The 26,515-nt window shown below is 35.9% G+C and overlaps 1 protein-coding gene across 1 annotated transcript in view; it reads left to right on the top strand.

The window, feature by feature from the left end:
* Window positions 1-7,534: 7,534 nt before the first annotated feature.
* The window catches only part of XKR3 (XK related 3), a 30,629-nt gene continuing 11,648 nt past the window's right edge, over window positions 7,535-26,515 (top strand). The window contains 2 exon segments of the mRNA XM_015128659.2: window positions 7,535-7,869; window positions 16,009-16,262. Coding sequence (XP_014984145.2) covers window positions 7,535-7,869; window positions 16,009-16,262 — 589 coding nt within the window.

Genomic DNA, 26,515 nt, shown 5'->3' with positions numbered 1-26,515 from the left:
TTTAACATTGGGTTGAGAAAAATATGCTTTTACCTGGGAATAATTACACCAGAATATTAAAACAAAGGTTTAGAGAAAATTAACAAATATTTATTTAAAAAGGTAGGCCACTGCTATCATATCAGACAGAAGAGAATTTTAGAAAAAATGCGAGCAATAAGGAGGGACAATAATAGATAACATAAGAGGTGACAGACAAAATATGAAATATCAAAATATGAAAAAATTTTAAAGATACATAACAGTCACAAATTTAAATGCCTCAGTAGCATTGTCACAATATACGCCAGAAGCAAATTTGATGGATATTTATTTATGTTGACAAATCACAATTGTAGTGAGAGGTGCTTAATATATCACTCATCTAGACAGATGAGTATACAGACATTTAGTTGTTAACAGAAATGCTTTGTAATTAACAATTAGCAAACCTTTTACATGTATATAAATGTTACCACCTTCACTCTTAAATAGTATATATATGACCCCAGAAAGCATTCTTTTTTAATAATGATTTAGTTAGTTTAAAAATGTGATGTCAACAAGTTTTAGATATATAATTTCAGGTAAATCTGATTTTATGGCCAAATGTAACCGATATGAAATTAACAGACTTTGCCACTCATTCTATGAGGCAAGTAGTACTCTGATAACAAAACTAGAGAAAGACTGTAGAAGAAAAGAATGTTACAAACCAATATCTTTCATGAATACAGATAAAAATTCCCAAGGAAATACTAGCAAATCAAATCCAGCAATTTATGACAAGAAGTACATTCCATAACCAAGTAGAATTTATCTTAGGAATGCAAGATTAGCTTAACATTCAGAAATCAGCTGGGCAATACTGATACAATTAAGGAATCCAAACCATATGACAATCTCAACAGATGTGGTAAAATATTCTATGAAATCTAACACCTTTCTATGATAAAAGCACTAGGTGGGAATAGAAAGAAAATACCTCAGTCTGAAAAAGGACATCTACACAAAGCCTGAAAAAGGGCATTTACACAAACCCCAAATCTAACATGAAACTTAATGCTAAAACCTGAATGCACTTTCCTCATGACTCAGAATAAGGCTAGGAAGTCCACTGCTGCCACTTCTCTTTGACATTTTACTGAGAGTTTGATTTTGATGAAGGGCAATTGGGCAAGAAAATAAAAACAAAACCCATCTAAATTGGAAAGGAAAAAGTGAATCTCTCTCTGTTTGCAGATGACACGATCCTGTATACAGAAAATTCTGATAAATCAGAAGTAATAATTAAGTCCAGCACAGTTGCAGATAACAAGATCAGTAAACAAAAGTCAATTATATTTCTACACACTAACAAAGAGCAATCCAAAAATAAATGAGATTAAGAAAAACATTTCACAAAGACAGCAAGAGAATAAAATACTTAGGAATGAATTTAACAAATGTGCAAAAATTATAATCTAAGAACTCTAAAATATTGTTGAAAGAAATTTAAGAAAATTGAAATAAATGGAAAGATATCCAATATTCATGGATTGGAGGATAACATTAAGTGACAACACTGCAAAACTGACCTACAGTTTCAGTTAAGTCTGTAGCAAATTCCAGGTGGTTTCTTTACAAAAATTGCCATGACAATTTTACTATTCTTATGGACTTTCATAGGACCCAGAATAGCCAAAACAATACTCACACTTTCCATTCAAAATATACCACAAAGCTGCAGTAACGACAGTGTGGTACTGACACAATACACCAATGAAATAGAATTGAGATTTCAGAAAGAAGCCTTTCCACCTGTGCTCAATTGATTTCCAACAAAGGTACCAAGATAAATGAATGAGGGAAATGTAGTCAAAATTTCAAGAAATGGAGCTGAGACAACTGGATATTCACATGAATTTGGAACCCTGTCTTATACCACAATTATCTCAAAATGTATCAAAAACCTAAATTCAGAAGCTGAACACCATAAAATAAAACTCTTAAAAAAAGTAAATGTTAATCTTTGTGACCCTAGATTAGGCAAAACTTTCTTCAATATGTAACCAAAAACACAAATAATAAACGTCAGTTAAATTGAATTTCATTGAAATTAAATTTCTGTGCTTCAAAGAAATAATAAAGGAAGTAAAATGACACTATGAGAGAAAAACATTGTCACATCATATCTAGAGCTATGCATATGAAATGATAATTATCTATCAGAAAAATGAAAATCAAACCACAAAGAGATACAATGAATCTCTAACCACAATGAGATTTATTGAATAAAATAGAGTGTAATCAGAAAGAAATAACAGATGTTGGTGAACATATGGAAAAATTGGGAACCTTATCCAATTGCTAGTGGGAACATAAAGTGAGATTGCTTCTTTAGAAAATAGTCTGGTAGTTTCTCAACAGATTGGACATACATTCACAATATGTTTCTAAAATTAAGGTATAATTATGCCAATTTGTATATGAATGTTAGTAGTAGCATTATTCACAATATAAATGTTTCCATCAACTCCTGATACGGAGTTGGGCCTAGGTTGATGTTACCCTTGCAGTGGGTTTGCATCATACATTCACTCACCATATATCTGATATAATTGATGCAAATCCATATATTCTATAATAAAACCACCAAGATAAAGAATTTGGACAAATTACTTAAACTTTCTTGCCTCAGTATGCTTGGCTTAAAAATGGAACAGAATAGCAAACCTGTTATAGAAATCCCGAGTTTGGGAAAACCTAGCCTTTTAAAGGGAGGTAACAGCAAACCTGCTTAACCTTTGCCTTAGAAAGACGCATTATCTTTATCTTCCATGGTGTTTGGTATACACAGTTCCTTGAAGATAATCTGAAACAAAATGGTGTAAGTCACAAGCAGCATCATATTGTATAAGTCCGTTTATATGAAGTGTCTGTAGTAGGCAAATCCACAGAGACAGAAGATGGCTCATTGGATACCAAGGACTCTAGAAAGGGGGAAGCTGATATAGAATGCTAATAGTACAGAGTTTCTTATTAAGGTGATGAAAATCTTCTGTACTTAAATAGTGGTGATATTTGTACAACTTTGTGAATACCCTTAAAATCACCGAGCATGTATTTTATTTTTTTATTATTATTATTATTAGACGGAGTCACAATCTGTCTCCCTGCCTGCGGTGCAGTGGCACCATATCAGCTAACTGCAGCCTCTGCCTTTAGGGTTCAAGTGATTCTCCTGTCTCAGTCTCCTGAGTAGCAGGGATTACAGGTGCACACCACCATGCCCAGGTAGTTTTTTATTTTTAGTAGAGATCTGGTTTCACCATATTGGTCAGGCTGGTCTCGAACTCCAGACCTCATGATGTTGATCTGCCTGCCTGCCTCAGCCTCCCAAAGTGCTAGGATTACAGACATGAGCCACTGCACCCGGCAAGTGTGTACGTTAAAATTGCTAATGTTGTAGTATGCAAGTTCTCTCTCAATTAAAAAAGTGTTTAAATCTTGGTTAAAGTTGTGCGCACTACAAGACTTAGAAGGAATGTATACGCAGGTTAAACACACAAACAAAAGTACTGAATGTGTCCCAGTGACATAAACTGGCAGGGAAGTGAACAACTGGAAAACAATGTGAGCTCAACTCAAAATGGGCATTGAATATGAAAGAATGCTTTCTCCAGTGTATGTAGGAAAAACTAGTGGAAGTGGCCATGTGGTTGGATAATTTTTCACTTATAACAAATATGTGTAAATATGTCCCTAAGTATTAAACCTTTTTTGTTTTGTTTTTGTTTATTGTTGTTGTTTTTTGAGACAGAGTCTTGCTCTGTCGTCTCTGTCGTCCAGGCTGGAGTACAGTGGCGCGATCTCTGCTCACTGCAAGCTCGGCTTCCAGGTTCACGCCATTCTCCAGCTTCAGCCTCCGAAGTAGCTGGGACTACAGGCCCCCGCCACCATGCCGGGATAATTTTTTAGTTTTTTTTTTTTTTTTTTTTTTGAGACTGAGTCTCGCTCTGTCGCCCAGGCTGGAGTGCAGTGGCCGGATCTCAGCTCACTGCAAGCTCCGCCTCCCGGGTTCCCGCCATTCTCCTGCCTCAGCCTCCCGAGTAGCTGGGACTACAGGCGCCGCCACCTCGCCCGGCTAGTTTTTTGTATTTTTTAGTAGAGACGGAATTTCACCATGTTTGCCAGAATGGTCTCCATCTCCTGACCTCGTGATGTGCCCGCCTCAGCCTCCCAAAGTGTTGAGATTACCTCCGTGAGCCACCGCACCCAGCCATATTAAATCATTTTTTTTTACAAGAAAGTTCACAATCTAGAAAGGATTTGGCAGTACCAACATTAAATTATAAATTATTTAGTGTACACGTGAAGAATATAACTTACTTTTTAGTTCACGTTGTACATAAATATAAGCAAACAGAATTTTCTATTTTGATAACAAAACCACCAGGATAAAGAATCGAGTCAAATTACCTAATCTTTTCTTGCTTTAGTCTTCTTAGTTTAATGAGAAGTCCGAATAGTAATCCTGTTATAGAAATTAAGTCTCTGGACCTTTTAGAATAAAGATCAGGCCAGCCATGGTGGACTCACGGTGAATCCAAACACTTTGGTGCGACCAAGGCCCCTGGACCACCTAAGGTCAGGAGTTTGAGATCAGCCTGGCCAACATTGGCAAAACCCCATTTCTACTAAAATTACCTAAAAAATAGCCAGGTCGGGTGGTGGGCGCCTGTGGTCCCAGCTACTCAGGAGGCTGAGGCAGGAAATCGCCTGAACCCAAGAGGCAGAGGTTGTGCGGTGAGCCAAGATCCTGCCACTGCAGCCTGAGCAACAAAGCAAGGTTTTGTCACTCCCTATTAAAAAAAACAGAAGAAAGAAAGAGAAGGAGAAGGAGAAGGAGAAGGAGAAGAAGAAGAAGAAGAAGAAAGTGAAAAAAAAAATCAAAGTGAACTGAAAATATATCAGGTATTGTTTTCTAGAGTTCACCTGACAAAAGACAAAAATCCATGTACTGATGGAACTTACATTTTGGTTTTAGTAGGAAGTAGTGGCAACAACTATTGACTTTTTTTTAAAGTAAGAAGCATAAGGATTGTGGGTTCATGTATATGAAGGTGCATAATACAAACTTAAAGGAGATTTGAGCAAATTTTTTGAAATGGCAAAGAGAGCAAAACCTCTGAGGTTGTAGTATACACTGGGGTCCTGAACAAGAAAAAGAATGGTAGAAGAAGATATGTAAAGGATAGTAAGAATAAAGTTATCAATGTATTTTTGTTACATTATAAGGATCATGGTTTTAGCTTAGGAAAGGGAAAGGCTGGGATTGAATGTTAATGGGTAGAGTTTCTTTTTAAGGTGATGGCAACATTCTATATATAGTGTTGATGGTTCCCATAACTTTGGGAATACCCTGAAAATCACTAAATATGTACTTCAAAATGGTTAATTTTACAGTATCTGAGATATAGCTCACATAGTATAAGAGGTAACAGAGGAAAGTAGGGGATCACTAAAGAGGCTGAGTTAATCTCCTGAAAAATGTGGATGGCCTACATCTGGGTGATAGCAGGAGGGGTAGGGAAAAGTGGTTAGATTGTGGATGTGTCTTAAAAGTAAAACACGCAGAATTTGAGGATTAATAGAAATTATGCAATGAAAAGAAAAGCATCAAGGATGACTTTAGAGGCCTTAGCAACAGGATGTAATTTTTCTCAGGTGAAATGGGAAACATTTGGGGAAAGTTGTTTGGAAAGTGGATCAGAATTCAGTTTGTAGCTTTGAGTTCAAATTGCCTGTTAAACTTGAATATGTGCAACAGGTTCCTGTAAGATAGGGGCATTGTTAAGAGATTGACTGGAGATATAAATTTGGGACTTTTAATACCATTCAGAAATCCATTGTATAGGAAGAGATAACTAGGAGATTGAGAGTAAATGCATCAGGAATAATTCAAGTAAGAGGGAGATGAAGAAATAACTGTTTTAATTGGCCAGGTGTGGTGGCTTGCACCTCCAATGCCAGCACTTTGGGAGCCTGAGGTGGGCAGAAGGCTTGAGCCCAGGAGCTCGAGACCAGACTGGGCAATATGAAGAGACCTTGTCTCTACAAAAATACCAACATTAGCTAGGCCTGGTGGCCTGCAGTCACAGTCACCGGAGAGGTGGAAGTGAAAAGATAGCTTGAGCTATCTTGGGAGGTTGAGGCTGCAGTGAGTCCTTGATTGCACCGCTATACCCCAGCCTGGACAACAGAACCAGACACTGTCTCAATAAACAACAATAAGAAATTTAAAAAAAAAAAATTATTTTATTTGGCAAACAGGAAGTTAAATATACTTCTTTTGGTGGACTGTTGGGGATGAAAGCCTGACTGGTTAATGTAAGTGGAATTTTCAGATGAGAACATATTAATGTCAAAAATGTTCAACTGAAGTTTAAGGTAATATGACCTTTGAGAAACAACTGTGACTTCACTGTTGTGGGATAAAACCTGAGAAAAAATAAGAACTGATGGAAAGGAAAAGCTAATAGAAATTCTCTGTGGAAATTAAAAGCAGAGAGAAAGCTCAGCACCATAATAGTTTTTGTTTTGAATTGTAAAATATGGTGTTTTTTTACATGTGTGATAAGGAAATCATGGCAATGACAAGGAGAATAAACAAATTATGCTAAAGAGAAAAAGATCAATCATATTTATGGATTGGGCCCAGGAGGACATATTTTAAAATGTAATGAAGGTTTTCTCTTTGAATAAATAAGTGCATACAGACAAAGGTATGATTTAGATCAGAGTAACAAAAAAAAGAAGTTGAGGAATTTAATATTCTGCAGCATAAAAGTTAAACAATTGGAGGAATTATATTTATGATAAATTATGAGAATTAAAGGAATGCAAAGAAAGTTCAAGAATTGAACATCTTATCAAATAAAATAGATAACTTCTTGCTTCTTCTCTCCCACCTTTTTTAACTGCTACTTTTACTTTTCCCATTAATATGTTTTAAAAAACGACCAACATCTTCTGGGGAAATACTATCTTTCTTTTTGGAAATTTGCATTACTTACTCATTTTATGTGCTTTCATTATATTAACAGCATTTTTAGTCAGAAAAAAGTTTCTAAAAATATTTCTTTCTAATATTTACTAGATTTAAAAGTAGTGTTGCCTTTTATTTTCCATCTTATTCATTTTCTTTTATATTGCTTCCCACACATTGTGACTAATTGACATTCACAATATATCAGTAATTTTTCTGGCATATCTTGGAGATAGGACTGTCATCTCAGTGTTAAGAGGCAGTTGATTTCTCATGGAAGTTTGATTGCCTACTTCTTTAAAACAATGTTTTCTGAAGAAATAGTATGTCAAGTTAGACATTGTAGTTCAATATTTCCTAAACCAGTTATCAATTTTTCTATTGTGATTAGTGATCCGTATTTACCTGTTAACGTTTTCTGTGAATAGTGAATTATAGAGAATCTTGTTTTCTTCTGTTTAAATTTGATACCGAACTATACCGGATTCACTGACAAGACAACTTTGAATTAACAGCACCCTGAGAATGGACCCAGTGTTTGAAGAGACAGATGAAGAAAGCACAGGAGGAGTTTCTTCTTTGGAAGAAGAAATAGTCCTTGGCCAGAGACCCCATATAAGCTTTCCTTTTAGCATTCTCTTCTCAACTGTTCTCTACTGTGGTGAGGTTGCCTCTGCTTTATATATGTTTGAAATTTATCGAAAAGCTAATGACAGATTCTGGATGTCATTTACCATCGTCTTTATTATTGCGGGGGTAACTTTGGATCAGATTACCCTGATGTTTTTCAACAAAGACTTGAGGAGAAATAAGGCTGTATTACTTTTTTGGCACATTCTTCTTTTAGGACCTATTGTGAGGTAAGTGACACATATGTTTCTCATTCACTGCTTCCAACAAGTAAATTGAATATAAATAGATGGCTAACAAAATTAAGGATGCCATAATTATCATTTCTCAAATTGAAATAGTTCCCTGTTTAGTTTTATTTAGTCTTCACACTTTTGAAACTGTTCCTATTTAATTGTCATCAATTATAATGTAATGATGGTTTTTTACTATGCAGCCATAACAAAGGATGAGTTTGTGTCCTTTGTAGGGACATGGATGCAGCTGGAAACCATCATTCTTAGCAAACTATCACAAGAACAGAAAACCAAACACCGCGTGTTCTCACTGATAGGTGGGAACTGAACAATGAGATCACTTGGACTCGGGAAGGGGAACATCACACACCGGGGCCTATCATGGGGAGGGGGGAGGAGGGAGGGATTGCATTGGGAGTTATACCTGATGTAAATGATGAGTTGATGGGTGCTGATGAGTTGATGGGTGCAGCACAGCAACATGGCACAAGTATACATATGTAACAAACCTGCACGTTATGCACATGTACCCTAGAACTTAAAGTATAATAATAATAAAAAATAAATAAATAAAATGCAAGTGTGAATAAGTCATTTCTTCTATTCTTTTTATGCATGTGTTGTATTCCACTCATTAGTATTTTTCTTATTCAGCCTAATGGGCATTTTAAATAGTTACGAGGACTAGAAATATAACCTTATATTAAGGAATGAGAGTAGAGTGAGTGAGAAGAGAGAAAGGCTTGAAAATAATCTCATAAATTTTATTTATCAACTCAAGCGAATTTAACTTTTTAGTGATAGATTCTCCAGACATCCTGAAATTTGTCGCTGTGACTTGGAATATCAAAATGTAGCTTACCAATTCATTTCCATATCACTTCATTCTGTTACTACACTGATTTGCATGAGTACTGTAAATTTTGTTGTGTTAATCTGTCTTACTTATAGTTCTAAACTGTTAGTTACTATATATGAAGAAACATAAAATCTGACAGGTAAATTCTTTTAAAACTTTCTTTTCTCTGAGTGTTTTAGGTAAACTCGTTTATTTTTCTATGTGAATTTCAGAGCTAGGTGTTGATAAATTTTATGTTATCAAATTAAACTTATAGATTAACTTTAGGAAATACTAATGTACTTTGAAAGAACAATTCTTCATATTTATGGACCATATAGGAATTAATATTTATTTAAGATTGATGTCTCTTAAGTGTTTTTTTTTTTGGTTTTTTTTTTTGGTGTGTTTTCTTTATTGAAGTTTTCATATCTTTTAGGATTCTTGCATCATGGATTTACATTTTAGGTTAATGCTATGCAAAGTATATTTTCATTTTACTTTTTATTATTGTGAACTGTTTTGTTATTGATTTAAAAGTTAACTGTAGGCTGGGCGTGGTGACTTCACCTGTAATCCCAGCTCTTTCAGAGGCCAAGGAGGGTGGATCATTTCAAATCAGGAGTAGAGTTCAGCCTGATCAACATGGTAAAACACTGCCTCTGCTAAATATAAAAAAATAAAGATAGCTGGGCATGGTGGTGCATGCCTATAATCCCAGCTACTTGAGAGGCTGAAAACCAGAGAATCTTTCGAAACCAGGAGGCAGAGGTTGCACTCCAGCCTGGGCAACAGAGCAAAACTCTGTCTAAAAACAACAACAACAACAAAAATACCTTAACTATATTCCATCAAAAAATGTGATCTGCATTATAAAATGGAAATGTATGCTTACATATGAATTATATAAACACATAAATTAAAAAATAAAAATATATAAAGGGAAACTTAAATTATTACCAGATCTGATGTCAGCTGTTATAAAGGTTTTTCACATGAGCTAAATTAGAAAGTATTGCCTAATTGACTTTCTTTCCTTTTTTTTTTTTTTTTTTTCTGAGATGAAGTATCATTCTTTTTCACCCAGGCTAGAGTGCATTGACACAATCTTGACTCACTGCAACATCTGCCTACAAAGCTCAAGAGATTCTCCTGTCTCAGCCTTCCAAGTAGCTGGAATTATAGGTGCCTGCTTCCATGCCCAACTAATTTTTATATTTTTATTAGAGATAGGGTTTTCCAGGTTGGCCAGACTGGTCTCCAACTCCTGACCTCAAGTGAGGAATTGCCAGACTGTCAGACTGACATTTGAGAAACTCTCGGGCTGTTTATGGAAGTAGCTGTACTTTCTTACCCTTACCTCCCACCAGCAATAATTAGGAGTTCTTATTTTTCCACATCCTTCTCCACTCCTGCTATCTTTTTAAATCATAGCTCCTAATGTGAATGAATAAAATGTCATTGTGATTTTGGTTTCCATTTCATTTTTGAATGGTCCTGGAAGACTTGTTGAAAATCAACTGACAGTAAATATGAGTGCGTATTTTGGAGCGTCATATCTATCCCATTGATCTATGTATTAATCCTTATTACCAGACAGTTTGATGAATAATGTTTTGTAGTAAGTTTTTAAGTAGAAAGTATGAATTAACAAATTATTTAAGTTGATATTATTATTTTTGCAAAATTGTTTGGCTATGTGGAGTCCTTTGCATTTCTAGAGAGATCAGTTGTTTGTTTCTGCCAAATATTATTAATGATAATAACAACAATTAAATGGCAATGAATTTTGATATGGAATGAATTGAATCTGTAGATAAGTTTGGGGAGTGTTGTCATCTTAACAATATTAAGTTTTCCAACCCGTGGTCCTGTGATACATTTCCATTTACTTAGGTCTTTAACTTCTTTTGCTGATGTTTGGTAGTTTTAAATGTACGGTCTTACATTTATTTGTTAAAGTTATTTCTAACTATTTTCTTTTTTATATTATTATAAATAAGGTTTCTTTAAGCATCATTCTCAATTGTTCATTGCTAGAATGTAGAAACACAATTTGTTTTTGCATACAGATGTTGTATACTGAAATTATGCTGAAACTATTTGCAAGCTTTAATGTTTTTTGTGTGGATTCCTTCAGATTTTCTAGATACAAATTATGTTATCTTGAATAGAGGTAGTTTCACATCTCCTTTTTAAAATCTGTTTGCCTTTTACTTCTTCCCCAGTAACCCAACAACTAATTGTTTTGGTTAGAACCTCCAGTACCATACTGCAAATGAGTTTACATGTTTCACTTTCTGATAGAAGGGAGAAAGTTTTCAGTCTTTGGTTGATGAAGAGTTAAACTCTGTAAAATATTTTGAATGGATTTATTCTGAGCTAGATATGAGTGACCATGGGCTATGATACAGTTCCCAGGAAGTCCTGAGTACATGTGCCCAGTGTGGTCAGGGTACAGCTTGGTTTTATACATTTTAAGGAAGCATGAGACATCAATCAGATAAAGAAATACATTGGTATGTTCCAGAAAGGCTTGACAGCTCAAAGTAGTGGGGTGGTTGGGTGGATTCTAGGCTATACATAAATGTAAACATTTTCTGGTTGACAACTGGGTAAATTAGTCTAAACATCTGGGATGATAGAAATGAAATAGGTTAAGATAAAATAGTGTGGAGACCAACGTTCTTGTGAAGTCTTATAATTGCTGCCCTTAGAGTATATATGACAAATGCATTCTATTCACACCTTTCAAAAGTGCTAGACTTTTAGTTAATCTCTTCAGGATTTGGAGGACCCAGAAGTAAGAGATCTAGGGAAGTTAACAGAGATTCGTTACAGATCCAAATTCTCTCCCACACGACAGCTTTGTAGGGCCATTTCAAAATATGCGGGAAAAATGTTTTGGGGTAAAATATTATTGCTCTCTTCTTTGTTTTGTTATGCCTGAGTCAGACTGGAAAGTAAGTCACCATATATAGGGTTAATTAAAACCCATCTGATGAGAATTTATGGTTTGTAGGGCATTAGTACCCAGACCCCTTATATGGGAATTTGGGCAAGATTACAAAATGAGAGCTTAGTCCTCATTTTTGTCATGAAATATTGTACTAACTTCTTTTTTCTTAATTGATGTTCTTTGCTAATCTGAGAAAGTACTGTTTGTCGATTGTTTTTATTGTGAGATGTCTTGGATTTTGCAAAATGATTTTTTCTGCCTATTGAGATGATCCTGTGATTTTTGTTCATTATTCTGTTAATGTAATATATTTCACTGATTTTTATATGTTGAATCGTTTTAGGAAAGTGAACCTGATCCAGACCCCAAGCGAGGGTTCTTGGATCTTGTGCAAGAAAGAATTCAGGGCAAGTCCACAGTGCGAAGGAAAGCAAGTTTATTAAGAAAGTAAAGGAATGGAAGAATGGCTACTCCATAGACAGAGCCGCCCGAAGGGTGCTGGTTGCCCGTTTTATGTTTATTTCTTGATGGTATGCTAAACAAGGAGTGGATTATTCATGCCTCCCTTTTTTAGCACATATAGAGTAACTTCCTGATGTTGCCATGGCATTTGTAAACTGTCATGGCACTGGTGGGAACGCAGCAGTGAGGATGATCAGAGGTCACTCTTGTGGCCATTTTGGTTTTCAAGCATTTCGGCTGGTTTCTTTGCCAGAAACTGTTTTATTGGCAAGTTCGTTATGACCTGTAGTTTTCATTACACACATTTTAGAACACATTTGTCATGTATCCTCTAAGGGCAGCCATTATAAGACCTCCTTTTTATCCTGTAACTTAGAATGCCTTAAATATCTGGGAATGCAGCTCAGTATGTTTCACAGTCATTTTTCTTAGCTCCTGTTTAAGATGGAGTTGCTCTAGTTCACATGCCTCTGACAAATCTCTTCTTGTCACAGGAATAAATCCTATTTGGTTGTTGTGTATTATTGTTTTTTATATGTTGGTGAGTGTGGCTTTCCAGTGTGGTGTTGAGAACTTTTTTGTCCGTGATTCATAAAGGATATTGGTCTGCAGTTTCTTCTAGCTTTTCTCTCATTTTTGACATGCTATAGCATTTTTAATAGATTGTATTATATTTATGCCTTAAGACAAAACAACTATATGCAAAAGTGGAAAGGTAATTTATGAAAATATAATGATTGTTAAATTCTGGTCTACTATAAGAGGAAAATTGTGATGTATATGTCAATTGAGGACACCTACCAACCTTAAGATGGATTGACTTGGAAGTCCCTGATTAACATAACTTTACAGCTTAACATCCTCTCGAAGATCTCCACAAGTTTTTAGAAAGTCTTATTTTCATAGTCATCTTTTTAACTTGTGTGACTATTTTATTTCAGCAAAGGTGTCTTAATGTCTTATTTTAATGTCAAAAAAGTAAAAAAAAAAGGATGAAGGAAAAATCTTTTTTTGTTTTTCACAAGCATCACCTTTGGTGTCAGTTAATGAGTTTGTAGAAAGACTGGGATGATTGCTGGGTGCAGTGGCTCATGACTATAATCCCAGCACTTTGGGAGTACCAGGCAGGCAGATCACAAGGTTAAGAGATCAAGACCATCCTGGCCAACATGGTGAGAACCTGTCTCTACTAGAAATACAAAAATTAGCTGGGTTTAGTGGTGCCCACCTGTAGTCTCAGATACTTGGAAGGCTGAGGCAGGAGAATCACTTGAACCCAGGAGGGAGAGGTTGCAGTGAGCCAATATCATGCCATTGTACTCCATCCTGGCAACAGAGCAAACTCTTTCTCAAAAAAAGAAAAAAAGAAAAGAAAGAAAGATTGGGTTGGTTTACATGAATTATCTGTATCTGTTAGGATTAAATAATACACATTCTACCTATAAATGTTCTCGGTTATCTTCTTTCTTTTACTCCTTATCTTTTATTTTTCCTTTTTGAAGCTACGACAATTCAATCAAGTATCTATAAATTTTTGCTTCCCCAAACTCTGATAAAATTCCTCAGATAAGACAATGAAAGATAAGAGATGGGAGAAAAACTGTTTTCTATTTGGTCAGAAGCAAAAATAATGTAGAGAATAAATGATAGTGATACTTAAAGGCCAAAAGTATCTAAAATGTATAGTGATATGATTTTCTACTTAATTTATTATACATTTCGTAACTGCTAAGGAAGAGCTATTTAATAGGGTCTAATGGAATGATATGTGGTAAGAGAGAGGTACAATAATAGTAGACAACGACAGAGGAGACTTTGGAGATATTGAAAATATCCTGTTTGTCTAAAGAAGGGTGTTACTTACAATAATGATTTTTTAAAATTTTAACAATGTATGCTTTCTGAAAACTGCCATTTGTATTATAAGAGAAAATGGGCTCCAGACCATAAAATTCTATAGTAGCATATTTTTCTTTTAGATTTTTGCTAGATTTGTTCATTTTTGCAAGTTATTGGGTGTATAGCTTAAAATTAATACATTTTTCTGATAAAATATTATTTTGCACTGACGTTTATTATGCTGATGCTATTTTTGCATTGACATATTTCTTCTGATTTGATAAAAGCACAAAGAGTCTTTTCTGCTGTTTGTATTATGTTTTGTTTCTTTTTTCATTTTTTGCTGATTGCTTTTATTTCTTGTTTTTATGCTTTAATTGTAACTCTTTGACACGTGACAACTTATTTCTTGTTCTTATGCTTTAATTGTAACTCTTTAACACGTGACAACTCCTAGTTCTGAGCATGTAAGTTTAGTCTATTTGCCCGCATTGTGTTGTTTTGAAACTTGCACTTACTTATATATTTATTTTTTTGAGATGGCATCTTGCTGTGTTGTGCAGATTGGAGGGCAGTGGTGTAATCTCAGCTAACTGCAATTTCTGCCACCCAGGCTCAAGTGATACTCCTGTCTCAGCAATATCTGGGACTACAAGCACGCACTGCCACTCCAAGCTAATTTTTGTATTTTTAGGTGAGACAATGTTTCACCATGTAGCCCAGGCTGGTCTCCAACTCCTGAGCTCAAGGGATCCACCCCTCCTCGACTTCCCAAAGTGCTGGGATTCCAGGCATGAGTCACGGAACCTGGCCACATTTACTTAATTTTATTCTTTATAAGTCTTTTCTGCTTAGGATATATAAGACTTCTTTTATCTGAGAATTCACAATTGTAACAATTTGAAATTCTTTTTCTAATCATTATTTTAAAAATACTGCCACTTCCTGTATTCTTTTAAAATTCTGATCAGAAGTGTAGGCTTTGTCACCCTTTTCTTAAATGCCCTATAATCTCCATCATATATTAGATGCTTCTTTCTCTCTTTGCTACATTTTTTGTAGTTTTGTTAACTTATTTTTCAGTTATGTAATTAGCTTTCAACTATTTAATTTACCCAGTGATTTTTATATTTTGTTTTCTAGACTTTCTGTTGGTTCTTTTTAAAACTTGTTCATCGAGAAGCATTCTTTTTTCATACTTCTGAGGTACTCTATTATTTCTTCAAAAAGTAAATATTTTTGATTCAGTAAATTTTACATAGGAAATATGTTGGGGTCATTTTTCACTTCTTATTCATGGTATCTTGTTTTTCTTCATGTTTTGTAATTTCTTATAAAGATCTGCTTATTTCCTATAGATTTTTATTTGTGAAAGTTCTTTGAGGAGTACTTTGAAGTTAAACTCCACTATAGATCATATCTGTGTATGTTTTTGTCACTTACCTGGGACTGCTTTAAGCATTCATTGAGTGTTTTTAGACTGCTGTCTTAAAATAATGCTAAATGAGCTAAATTTCATCACTAGAGAAAAATCGTAAATCAAAATATGTTCCATTGGAAATTTGGGGTCCTTTGAGGCAGTTGACATTTGTATCATGGGAAGAACACCTAAAAACACTGATGTCTTTAAAAAGTTGTCAGAAGAGTATGTTTCTGGAGAAATAACTTTTGTATGTGTCAGAATATTAATGCGTTAGAAAAAATTTTGGATATAATTTAATCAAACTGACCTTGAGAAAGTGAATTGAATTGTGTATGAATGAAGGAATTTTTACTTTTTCATCTGTTGTTTAAATTTTTTTTTCAGGCTGTAGTTATACAATATTTCAAGTTGAAAATGAGGGGAAGAACTTCCATAAATAATAAGATTAGAAACTGTTAGAAACTTATTTTTTATCCAGTGTGATTAAGTTAATGATTGCCATTTGATGGTGTAATTTCAAAATTAAGAGTTCCTATGCTGAAAAACTTTCAAATATTTCTAGATGTCTGACACTAATAAATGTTAATTTCAGATGTTGCTTCATGTTAACAGGTGTTCACAGGCCATTATAAATTACCACAAATTGTTGAAAAATCTTAAACAGGAGAAGGAAGGGAGTCAAGATAGCATCACAAAGAGAAACACGATGCTGGAAAGGGAGATTGCATTCTTAGTCCGGGATAATTTCATGCAGCAGAAGGCTTTCAAGTGCATGTCAGTGATTCAGGCTTTTCTTGGTTCTGCTCCACAATTACTTTTTCAGATATACATCACTCTCACTATAAGAGAATGGCCTTTTGGTAGAGGTAAGTTGAGTTATTTGGTGCTGAAAGACAGACAAAGGACAGTAAGGTGAAATAATACAACAGAATTTGAGAAGTTGAAATATGTAATCCCAAATTACAGTTGCACTAAATTTTTTATAAGATTGAATTTCCATGAATTTATTTTGTTAGCAGCTTATAAAAAGATGCTGTTGGAATCCATAGATATTTTATATAAATAAAAGTTAGCATCAATTTATTTTATTGATCCTGAAGAGTTAAATTAAGCATGATATAATATTTAGATAAGAAGCGGAGGAATAAGTTTCTATCTAAAACATATTTTTGTTATAATCTGCCTTTTATAAATAGCATTGCTTTTTTTCCCTCCGCTCACTGCAAGCTCGACTTCCGGGTTTACAGCATTCTCCTGCCCTAGCCTCCGGAGTAGCTGGGACTATGGGCTCCCGCGACCACGCCCAGCTAATTTTTTTGTATTTTTAGTAGAGACGGGGTTTCACTGTGTTAGCCAGGATGGTCTCGATTTCCTGACCTCGTGTAAAAAATCCCAAAGTACTGGGATTACAGGCATGAACCACGGCGCCCGGCCAAACAGCATTGCTTTTAATAGAAATAGCAACTGCATGAAAATTAGAATGTGCCTAAGACTATAAAATTTTATAAAAGTCACCAGGCAAATAGTTATGTATCTGTTATTTTAAATTTTTTACCTTAGATACAGGGAGTATATGTATAGTATATGTACAAGTTTGTTACATGAGAATATTGTGTGAGATGCTGAAGTTTGGAGTGCGGATCACATCACCCAGGAAGTAAGCATGGTACACAATAGGGAGCCTTTTTTTAGCCCACTCCGTCCTTCCCTGCACCCACTAGTGGTCCACAATGTCTGTTATTTCCATATTTATGTTCAGGAGTGCTGAATGTTCAGCTTCTGCTTATGAGTAAGCAAATCTATTTGCTTTTCTATTTCTGCACTGATTTGCTTAGGATAATGGCCTCAACCTACATTTATGTTGATGCAAACGACATAATTTATTTATTTTGTATGGCTGCACGGTATTCCACATACACATACATGGAATACAATGAAACCATACGAAAAAAATCAATCAATCATTTTCCTTATCCAGTGTACCATTGATGGGCACCTGAGTTGATCCCATGTATTTGTTACCATGAATAGTGCAGCAGTGAACACATGACTGCGTGTGTCTTGGACATATAATGATTTATATTCCTTTGGGTACATACACAGTAATGAGATTGCTGGGTTGAAATGGTAGCTCTATATTAAATTCTTTGAGAAACTTCCAGACTGCTTTCCACAGTGGCTGATGTAACTTACACTTCTATCAGCAGTGTGTAAGCATTCCCTTATCTCAGCACCCTCATCCAGCATGTGTTGGTTTTTGACATTTTAATGGTAGCCATTTTTGCGGATGTGAGATACTATCTCACTGTGGTTTTGATTTGCATTTCTCTGATGAATACTGATGCTGAATTTGTGGAGGTTTTTGTTGTTGCTGTTTTTTGAGATGGAGTTTCACTCTTGTTGCCAAGGCTGGAGTGCCCTGGCATGATTTTGGCCCACTGCAACCTCCACCTCCCGGATTCAAGTGATTCTCCTGCTTCAGCCTCCCAAGTAGCTGTGATTACAGGCATGTACCAACATGTCCAGGTAATTTTTACATTTTTTGTAGAGACAAGGTTTTGCTATATTGGCCAGGCTGGTCTTGAAATCCTGACCTCAGGTTATCCACCCACCTTGGCCTCCCAAAGTGCTGGGATTACAGGGGTGAGCCACCACACATGGGCTGATGCTGAGCAGTTTTTCATATGCTTGTTGGCCACTTGTACGTCTTCTTTTGAGAAGCATCTGTTCATTTTCTTTTACCTATTTTTTAACAGAGTTATTTGTTTTGTGCTTGTTGGTTTGTTTAAGTTCTTTATAGATTCTGGATCTTAGACCTTTGTTGGATGCATAGTTTGAAAATATCTTCTCCCATTGTGTAGGTTATCTGTTTGCTCTGTTTACAGTTTCTTTTGCTGTGCAGAAAACCTTTTGTTAAATTAGGTCCCAATTTTCTATTTTTATTTTTGATGCAAAATTGCATTTGGGGACTTACCTAAAATTTTTTTGCCACTATTGATGTTTAAAAGAATACTTCCTAGGTTGTTTTCCACGATTTTTGTAGTTGAGGTCTTAGATTTAAACATTTCATCCATTTTGAGTTAATTTTTGTATATGGTGAAAGGTAGGAGTTCAGTTTAGTTCTTCTACCCGTGGCTAGCCAGTTATCCTAGAATCATTTATTTAAAAGGGAATCCTTTTCCCATTGCCTGTTTCATTGGTCTTATCAAAGATCAGATGGTTGTAGGTATATAGCTTTATACCTGGGTTCCCTGACCTGTTTTCTTGCTCTCTGTGTCTGTTTTTGCACCAGTGCCAAGCTGTTTTTGCTACTGCAGCTTTTAAGTGTAGTTTGAAGTCAGGTAGTATAACATCACTGTCTTTGTTATTTTTGCTTATGAATGCTTTGACTAATTCAGCATTTTGTTGTTGCTGTTCCACATGAACTTTATAGTAGTCTTTTTTTCTAATTTTGTGAAGAATGGTACTGACAGTTTGACAGGGATAACATTAAATAATTTGAGCTTCTGCCCATTCAGTATGATGTTGGCTATGGGTTTGTTATAGGAGACTTATTATTTTGAGTACATTATTTTGATGCTTAATCTGTTGAGTTTGTCATCAAGAGATGTTTGATTTTATCAATCCCTTTTTCTGTTTTGGCTTTTACCTTTGATTATGTGGTGATCACATTTATTGATTTAGATATGTTGAGCCAGCTTTGCATTCCAGGAATAAAGCCTACTGTGATTGTGGTGTACCAGCTTTTTGATGCACTGTGAGATCCAGTTTGCTGATATTTTGATGAGGATTTTTGCATCTGTCTTCATGAGGGATATTGGTCAGAAGTTTTCTTGTGTCTCTGCCAGGTTTTGATATCAGGCTGATGCTGGCCTCATAGAATGAGATGGAAAAAAGGCCCCTCCACCATTTGTTTGAATAATTTTAATAGCATTGTTATGAGTTCTTTGTACATCAGGAAAAAATTGGCTATGAATTCATCTGCTCCAGGGATTTTTAAAAAAATTATTGGTAGGTTCTTAATTACCTAAACATAGATATTGGCCTATTCAGAGTTTCAATCTCTTCTTGATTTAGTCTTCGGAGATTGTGTGCTTCCAGGAATTTATCTGTTTCCTCTAGATTTTCTGATTTGTGTGCATAGAGTTGTTCATAGTTGTCTCTGAGGATCTTTTGTATTTCTGTGGGATAGGTCATATACGGCCTATGTTGTCTTTATTTTTTGGATTTTGTTGTCCCTTCTTTTTTTTTTTTTTTTTTGAGACTGAGTTTTTTCTGCCACCAGGGCTGCAGTTGAGTGGCATGATCTTGGATCACTGACACTTCCACCTCCCAGGTTCAAGCAATTCTCATGCCTCAGCCTGCTGAGTAGCTGGTATTACAGGTATGAACCACCATGCCTGGCTAATTTTTGTATTTTTAGTACAGACAGGGTTTTACCATGTTGGCCAAGCTGGTTTCAAACTCTTAACCTCTAATGATCCACCTACTTCAACCTCTCAAAGTACTGAGATTAGAGGTGAGTGATCATGTTGAGGTTGTTGTTTTTTTTTTTTTTTTTTTTTTTTTGGTCTTGGTTAATTTAGATGGTAGACTATCCATTTATTTATTTATTTTATTTTCAAAGGTCAACTCTTGGTTTGGTTAAGTGATCTTTTATATGTATTTTGCACCTCAGTTTCATTAAGTTCTCTAGGTTTAGTTATTTTCTTCTGCTGGATTTAATGTTTGTTCCCTCTCCCTCCCAGCTCTTTTAGGTGCAAAGTTAGATTGTTAATTTGAGATTTTTCTAACTTTTTGATGAAGACATTTTAGGGCTATAAACTTTCCACTTAACCCTGCTTTGGCTGCATCCCAGAGATTTGGAAAAGTTTTTCCTATTTTCATTTATTTCAAAGAATTATTGTAATTTCTGCCTTAATTTTGGTATTCACCTAGGAGTTATTCAGGTGTAAGTTGTTAGATTTCCCTGTATTTGTGTATTTTGAGAGATCTTCTTGGTATTGATTTCTATTTTTATTGCACCGTGGACCAAGAGTGTGCTTTGTGTGATTTATGTTTCTTTTGAATTTAATGAGGCTTGCCATAGTAAATTGCTCAGAGTCAATCCTAGGCTATGTTCTGTATGCAGATGGGAAGAATGACTATTCTCTGTTTATTGGGTGGCATGTTCATTCTGTAGATGTGTGTTAGGTCCTGTTGGTCAAGTGTTGAGTTTAAGTCCAGAGTTTCTTTGTTAGTCTTTTCATAGGTCAAGAAGAACTAGTTCTGGGGGCCGGGAACGGTGGCTCAAGCCTGTAATCCCAGCACTTTGGGAGGCCAAGATGGGCAGATCATGAGGTCAGTAGATCAAGACCATCCTGGCTAACACGGTGAAACCCCGCCTCTACTAAAAAAAAATACAAAAAAAAACTAGCCAGGCGAGGTGGCGGGCGCCTGTAGTCCCAGCTATGCGGGAGGCTGAGGCAGGAGAATGGCGTGAACCCGGGAGGCGGAGCTTGCAGTGAGCTGAGATCAGGCCACTGCACTCCAGCCTGGGCGACAGAGCGAGACTCCGTCTCAAAAAAAAAATAAATAAAAAATAAAAAATAAAAAAATAAAAAATAAATAAAAAAGAAGTTCTACAAATCAGGGTGTTCCATTTTTATATGTATGTGTATTTAGTGTCATGCACATCCATGTGAAGAGACCACCAAACAGGCTTTGTGTGAGCAATAAAGCTTTTTAATCACATTTACATAACGTGCAGGCGGGCTGAGTTTGAAAAGAGTCAACGAAGGGAGATAGGAGTGGGGCTGTTTTATAGGATTTGGGTAGGTAAAGGAAAATTACAGTCAAAGGGGGTTGTTCTCTGGTGGGCAGGGGTGGGGGGTCGCAAGGTGCTCAGTAGCAGAGCTTTTGAGCCAGGATGAGTCAGGAAAAGGAATTTCACAATGTAATGTCATCAGTTAAGACAGTAACAGGCCATTTCACAAGGTAATGTCATCAGTTAAGGCAGTAACAGGCTATTTTCACTTCTTTTGTGGTGGAATGTCACCAGCTAAGGCAGGAACCGGCAATCTGGATGTGTATGTGCAAGTCACAGGGGATATGATGGCTTAGCTTTGGCTCAGAGGCCTAACATTTATGATAGTGTTTGATTGTACCCATTATTATTATGTAATGACCTTCATTGTCCTTCTCAATTTTCATTGGTTTCACATCTGTTTTCCTGTTCTCTTTGTTTTCCATTAGCATGATAGATCTTACTTGCTCTTTTACTTTGAGGGTATGGATGTCATTGGATGTGAGATGAGTGCTTTGAAGACAACAGATGGGTGGGTTTTGTCTTTTTATTCAGCCTACCACTGTGTGTCATTCAAGGTGAGTATTGATATGTGTGATTTTGATCCTGTCATCACGTTGTTAGCTGGTTGTTAGGTAGACTTTGTTGTGTAGCTGCTTTAAAGTGCCTGTGGGCTTGCACTTAAGTGTGCTTTTGTGAGAACAGGTATCATTCTTTGAAATTCATGTTTGGCATTCCCTTGAGGATGTCCTGAAAGCCTACTCTACTTGAAGTGTATATCTTTAGCATTTGTTTGAGAAGAATTTTCTTTCTTTTTCGCTTGTGAATCTTCGTTTGGTGGGATATAAAATTCTTGGATTTTTTTTTTTTTTTTTTAAATGTTGAAAATATGCCCTCAGTCTCTGGTTTCTGCTGAGAGGTCTGCTGCCATCCTGATGGTGTTCTCTTTGTAAGTGACCTGCCACTTCTCTCTAGCTGCATTTATATTTTCATTTTTTTGTTTCCTTTCTTTTTTTTGTTTGTTTCTTTTTACACTGACCTTGGTGAATCTGATGACTATGTACCTTGGGAATGGTCATCTTACATAGCATTTGGCTAGGGTTCTCCATATTATTTGGATTTGGATGTTGACCTCTCTAGTGTGATGAGGAAGACCTTCATGACTGCCTCCTCAAATATATTTTTCAAGTTGTTTATTCTCTCTCCTTTTCTCTCTGGAATGCTGATGAGTCAAGTCATAGATTTGGTCTCTTTACATAACCCCTTATTTCTTGGATGTTTTATTCATTTTGAATTATTTTTGCTTTATTGTTGTCTGACCAAGCTGATTTGAAGAACCAGTCTTGGAGTTCTGAAATTCTTTCCTCAGCTTGGTCTATTCCCATTAACACTTCCATTTGTATGATAATGTTCTTATTGTGAAGTTTTCAGCTGAAGAAGTCAATTTTTGGTCTTTCTTTAAGTGGCTGTTTCATCTTTCAGCTCTTGAATTTCTTTACTTCATTGCTTGGCTTCCTTTGGTTGGTTTGAAATTTTAGTTACTTACAGTAACTAAAGTACTATAAAAGAGACCCAAAACTACATGCTGACTTTAGATTTTCAGAAAATTTGATTATTAAGTTCCCAGGTAAGGAGTTTTGCCTCTTTGGCAGCCTATTTGATGGTTACCACGTGGTCATTGCTCCCATTTAAATTCATCAGATAAGAAGTTTTGTCTCTGGATTGTCTGTTTTATGATCGCCAGGTGATTTCTGCTCTCCTCAATAACATGATTGTAGAGGCAGTTACCTGAATCTACACCTAAATAGCATGAAATAGAACCCCCAACACACACACACACGCACACACACACACACATATATTGAACCAATGCCAGTTTCCTCTTAACATGTGTACTAGAATTATGAGAAGTTATTCAAAATGTAGCCTTTGGAGGAATATGTGTAAATGTACACTGAATATGTCTGCACCATTTTTGTACCTTTTCATTAACCTGTCACGTCAAATTTAAAAAATAGTCATTACCAGGGCTGGGTGCAGTGGTTCATGCCTATAATCCCAGCAGGTTGGGAGGCCAAGGCCGGCAGATCACCTGAGGTCGGGAGTTTGAGACCAGTATGGCCAACATGGAGAAACCCCGCCTCTACTAAAAATACAGAATTAGCTGGGCATGGTGGAGCATGCCTGTAATCCCAGCTACTGGGGAGGCTGAGGCAGGAGAATCGCTTGAACCTGGGAGGCCGTGGTTGCCATGAGCTGAGATGGCGCCATTGCACTCCAGCCTGGGCAACAAGATGAAGCTACGCCTCAAAAAAATAAAATAAAATAAAAACTAAAAAATAGTCACCAGGAATGTACACATTTAGATATATGCTCTTCGAATATACATGAAGAGGAAGATAACTAGTTGAACAGATGCATGTTGATTAGCTGCAAAGGTAAAATAAAATCAAAACATTTTTATTTGACGTTTAAGAGGGAAGTGCTGATTGCAACATGTAAAACGAAGGTAATCAGTTTTTATTTTCAGAGTTGACAAATATAGACTTGAATAAAACATCGCTAAAAGACATGGAATGTACAATATTTCATTACAAAGATGCCATTTGACATCAGATGTCATTTGAAATTCTTTCGTAGCAAGGAAAGTTTTTAGCATATATGTGAACAACAAACTAAGACTAAGAAGTTGTTTGTCAAAGAAACAGACATTTGACAAGTGGGCATTCAAATCAAATGAGAACCAGCTAGGTACACGTTTGCATGTGTCTAAAATTATTGAATTATATATGATATTCAGCAGTAAAACAAATGATGGCTAAGTAAACCTATAGCTACACGACCATATCCCATTGGATAGGATCTATAGTTGGAAAATTTTTTACAAAAAGTTCTACTAGCTTCATGGCATTAGATGCAGTTTTCATTGTACTCACAGATCTGTAGACTGTGTATTTGTGTGTTCACTTGTCCTATTACCACCAGTTTTTAAACAAGATTCATAATTATTTGCTTTCTATTAACTGACAAAATTTAGATGGACACCTATTTATAAACATATGAAAATTGTGTCACTGTAGGCTGGGCACGGTGGCTCACACCTGTAATTCTCGCACTTTGGGAGGCCAAGGTGGGTGGATCACATGAGTTTAGGATTTCAAGACTAGCTTGACCAACATGGTGAAGCCCTGTCTGTCTCTACTAAAAATACAATAATTAGCTGGACATGGTGGCAGGTGCCTGTCATCTCACTATTCAGGAGGCTGAGGCAAGAGAATGTCTTGAACCCAGCAGGCAGAGGATGCAATGAGCCAAGAGAGTGCCATTGCACTCCAGCCTTGGGAACAAGAGCAAACCTCCATCACCTACAACAACAACAACAACAGGAGAAAACAAGAAAAAAAACAAACAACAACAAAAAAAAACAGAGAAAAAAAAAAAAAAAAACAAGAAAATTGTACCAGTGATCAGTGTAATGCAATTTTATGGTGTGGCTGTTTTTCCCCGTTAGTTTCAGTCTTTCTTTCTCTCTTTCTCTTTCTTTCTTTTCCTCTTTCTTTCTTTCTTTCTTTCTTTCTTTCTTTCTTTCTTTCTTTCTTTCTTTCTTTCTTTCTTTCTTTCTCTTTCTTTCTTTTCTTTCTTTCCTTCCTTCCTTCCTTCCTTCCTTCCTTCCTTCCTTCCTTCCTTCCTTCCTTCTCTCTCTCTTTCTTTCTTTCTCTCTCTGTCTCTCTCTCCCTCTGCCTCCTTTCTTTCTCTCTCTTTTTTTTTACATTGACAGTTTACATTGCATGTTTTCATTGTGTACAAGATGATGTTTGAAGTGTATATAACATGGAATAGTTAAATCCAGAGAATTAACAAATACATTTTCTCACGTAGTTCTCTCTCTCTCTCTCTTTTCTTTTTTTTTTGGTAAGAGCAAATAACATCCATTCTGTGTACATATTTCAACAATACACGGTCACTAACTGTAGTCAGCCTACTATACAATAGATATCTTTAAATTTATTACTCCTATCTGACTGTAATTATAAATCTTTTGATAAAATTCTCCTCATTCTTTCTTTTCCCATAACCACTCCAGTCTCTGGTAGCCATTGTTTCACTCTGTATATCCGTAGACTCTTTTTTTTTTTTTTCCTTTTAAGCTTTCTCATAAAAGTGAGACTTTTTTTTTTCACTCAACATAATGTCCTCCAAGTTCATCCCTGTTGCTGTAGATGAGAATTTCATTCTTTTTTATAGCTGAATACTATTCTGTTGTGTATAGGTACCATATTTGCCTTATGTATTCATTCACTGATGGACACTTGAGGTGATTCGTTATCTTGGCTACTGTGAATAATGCTGGAATAAATATGGGAGTGTATATATCTCTTCAACATACTGGATTCAATTCCTCTTGATACATTCTCAAAAGTGGAATTTCTGGATAATGCATTAGTACTAATTTCTAATTTTTGAGGAAGCTCCAAACTGTTCATGGAATAAAATGGGTTTAGTGATGTATAATGAGTGTAATAATTTACATCATCACTCATAGTGTGCAAGGGTTTTCCTTCCTCCATAGTCTTTTGGTTTTTTGTTTCATCTTTTCTTTTTTCTTTTTATTCTTTAAATAATGATGATTCCACTCAGGATGAGGTGAAGTCTCATACTGGTTTGATTTACATGTCTTCTTTTGAAAAAATATCTCTTGAGAAAGGCCTATTAAGAGACCTATTTTTTATACAGAAATTTTTTTTTTCTTTCTAATTTTTAAAATTAATTTCTATTTTAGGTTTAGGGCCACCTATGCAGGTTTGTTATATAGGTAGACTCGTGTGAAGAGGGTTTGTTGTACAAATTATTTCATCACGCAGGTATTAAGCCTAGTGTCCATTAGTTGTTTTCACTGATGTTCTCCCTGCTCCCACTCTGTAGCCTCCAATGGGCAACAGTGGGTGTTGTTCCCTTCTATATGTCCCTGTGTAACCATCATTTAGTTCCCAATTATAAGTGAGAACATGTGGTATTTGTTTGTTTGTTTTGAAGAAAGAGGGAGACCCTATCATGTTGTTTTATATTGTTTTATACTCAGTACCTGTTTTTTTTTTTTTTTTTTTTTTTTTTTTTTTTTTTTTGAGATGGAGCCTTGCTCTGTAGCCCAGGCTGGAGGGCAGTGGCCGGATCTCAGCTCACTGCAAGCTCCGCCTCCCGGGTTCCCGCCATTCTCCTGCCTCAGCCTCCCGAGTAGCTGGGACTACAGGCGCTGCCACCTCGCCCGGCTATTTTTTGTATTTCTTAGTAGAGACGGGGTTTCACCGTGTTAGCCAGGATGGTCTCGATCTCCTG

Source organism: Macaca mulatta, chromosome Y (genome assembly GCF_049350105.2).
Source record: "Macaca mulatta isolate MMU2019108-1 chromosome Y, T2T-MMU8v2.0, whole genome shotgun sequence".
Lineage (NCBI taxonomy): Eukaryota > Metazoa > Chordata > Mammalia > Primates > Cercopithecidae > Macaca > Macaca mulatta.
The sequence above is the reverse complement of the archived record's forward strand: the minus strand, read 5'-3'. Positions and strand labels throughout refer to the sequence as shown.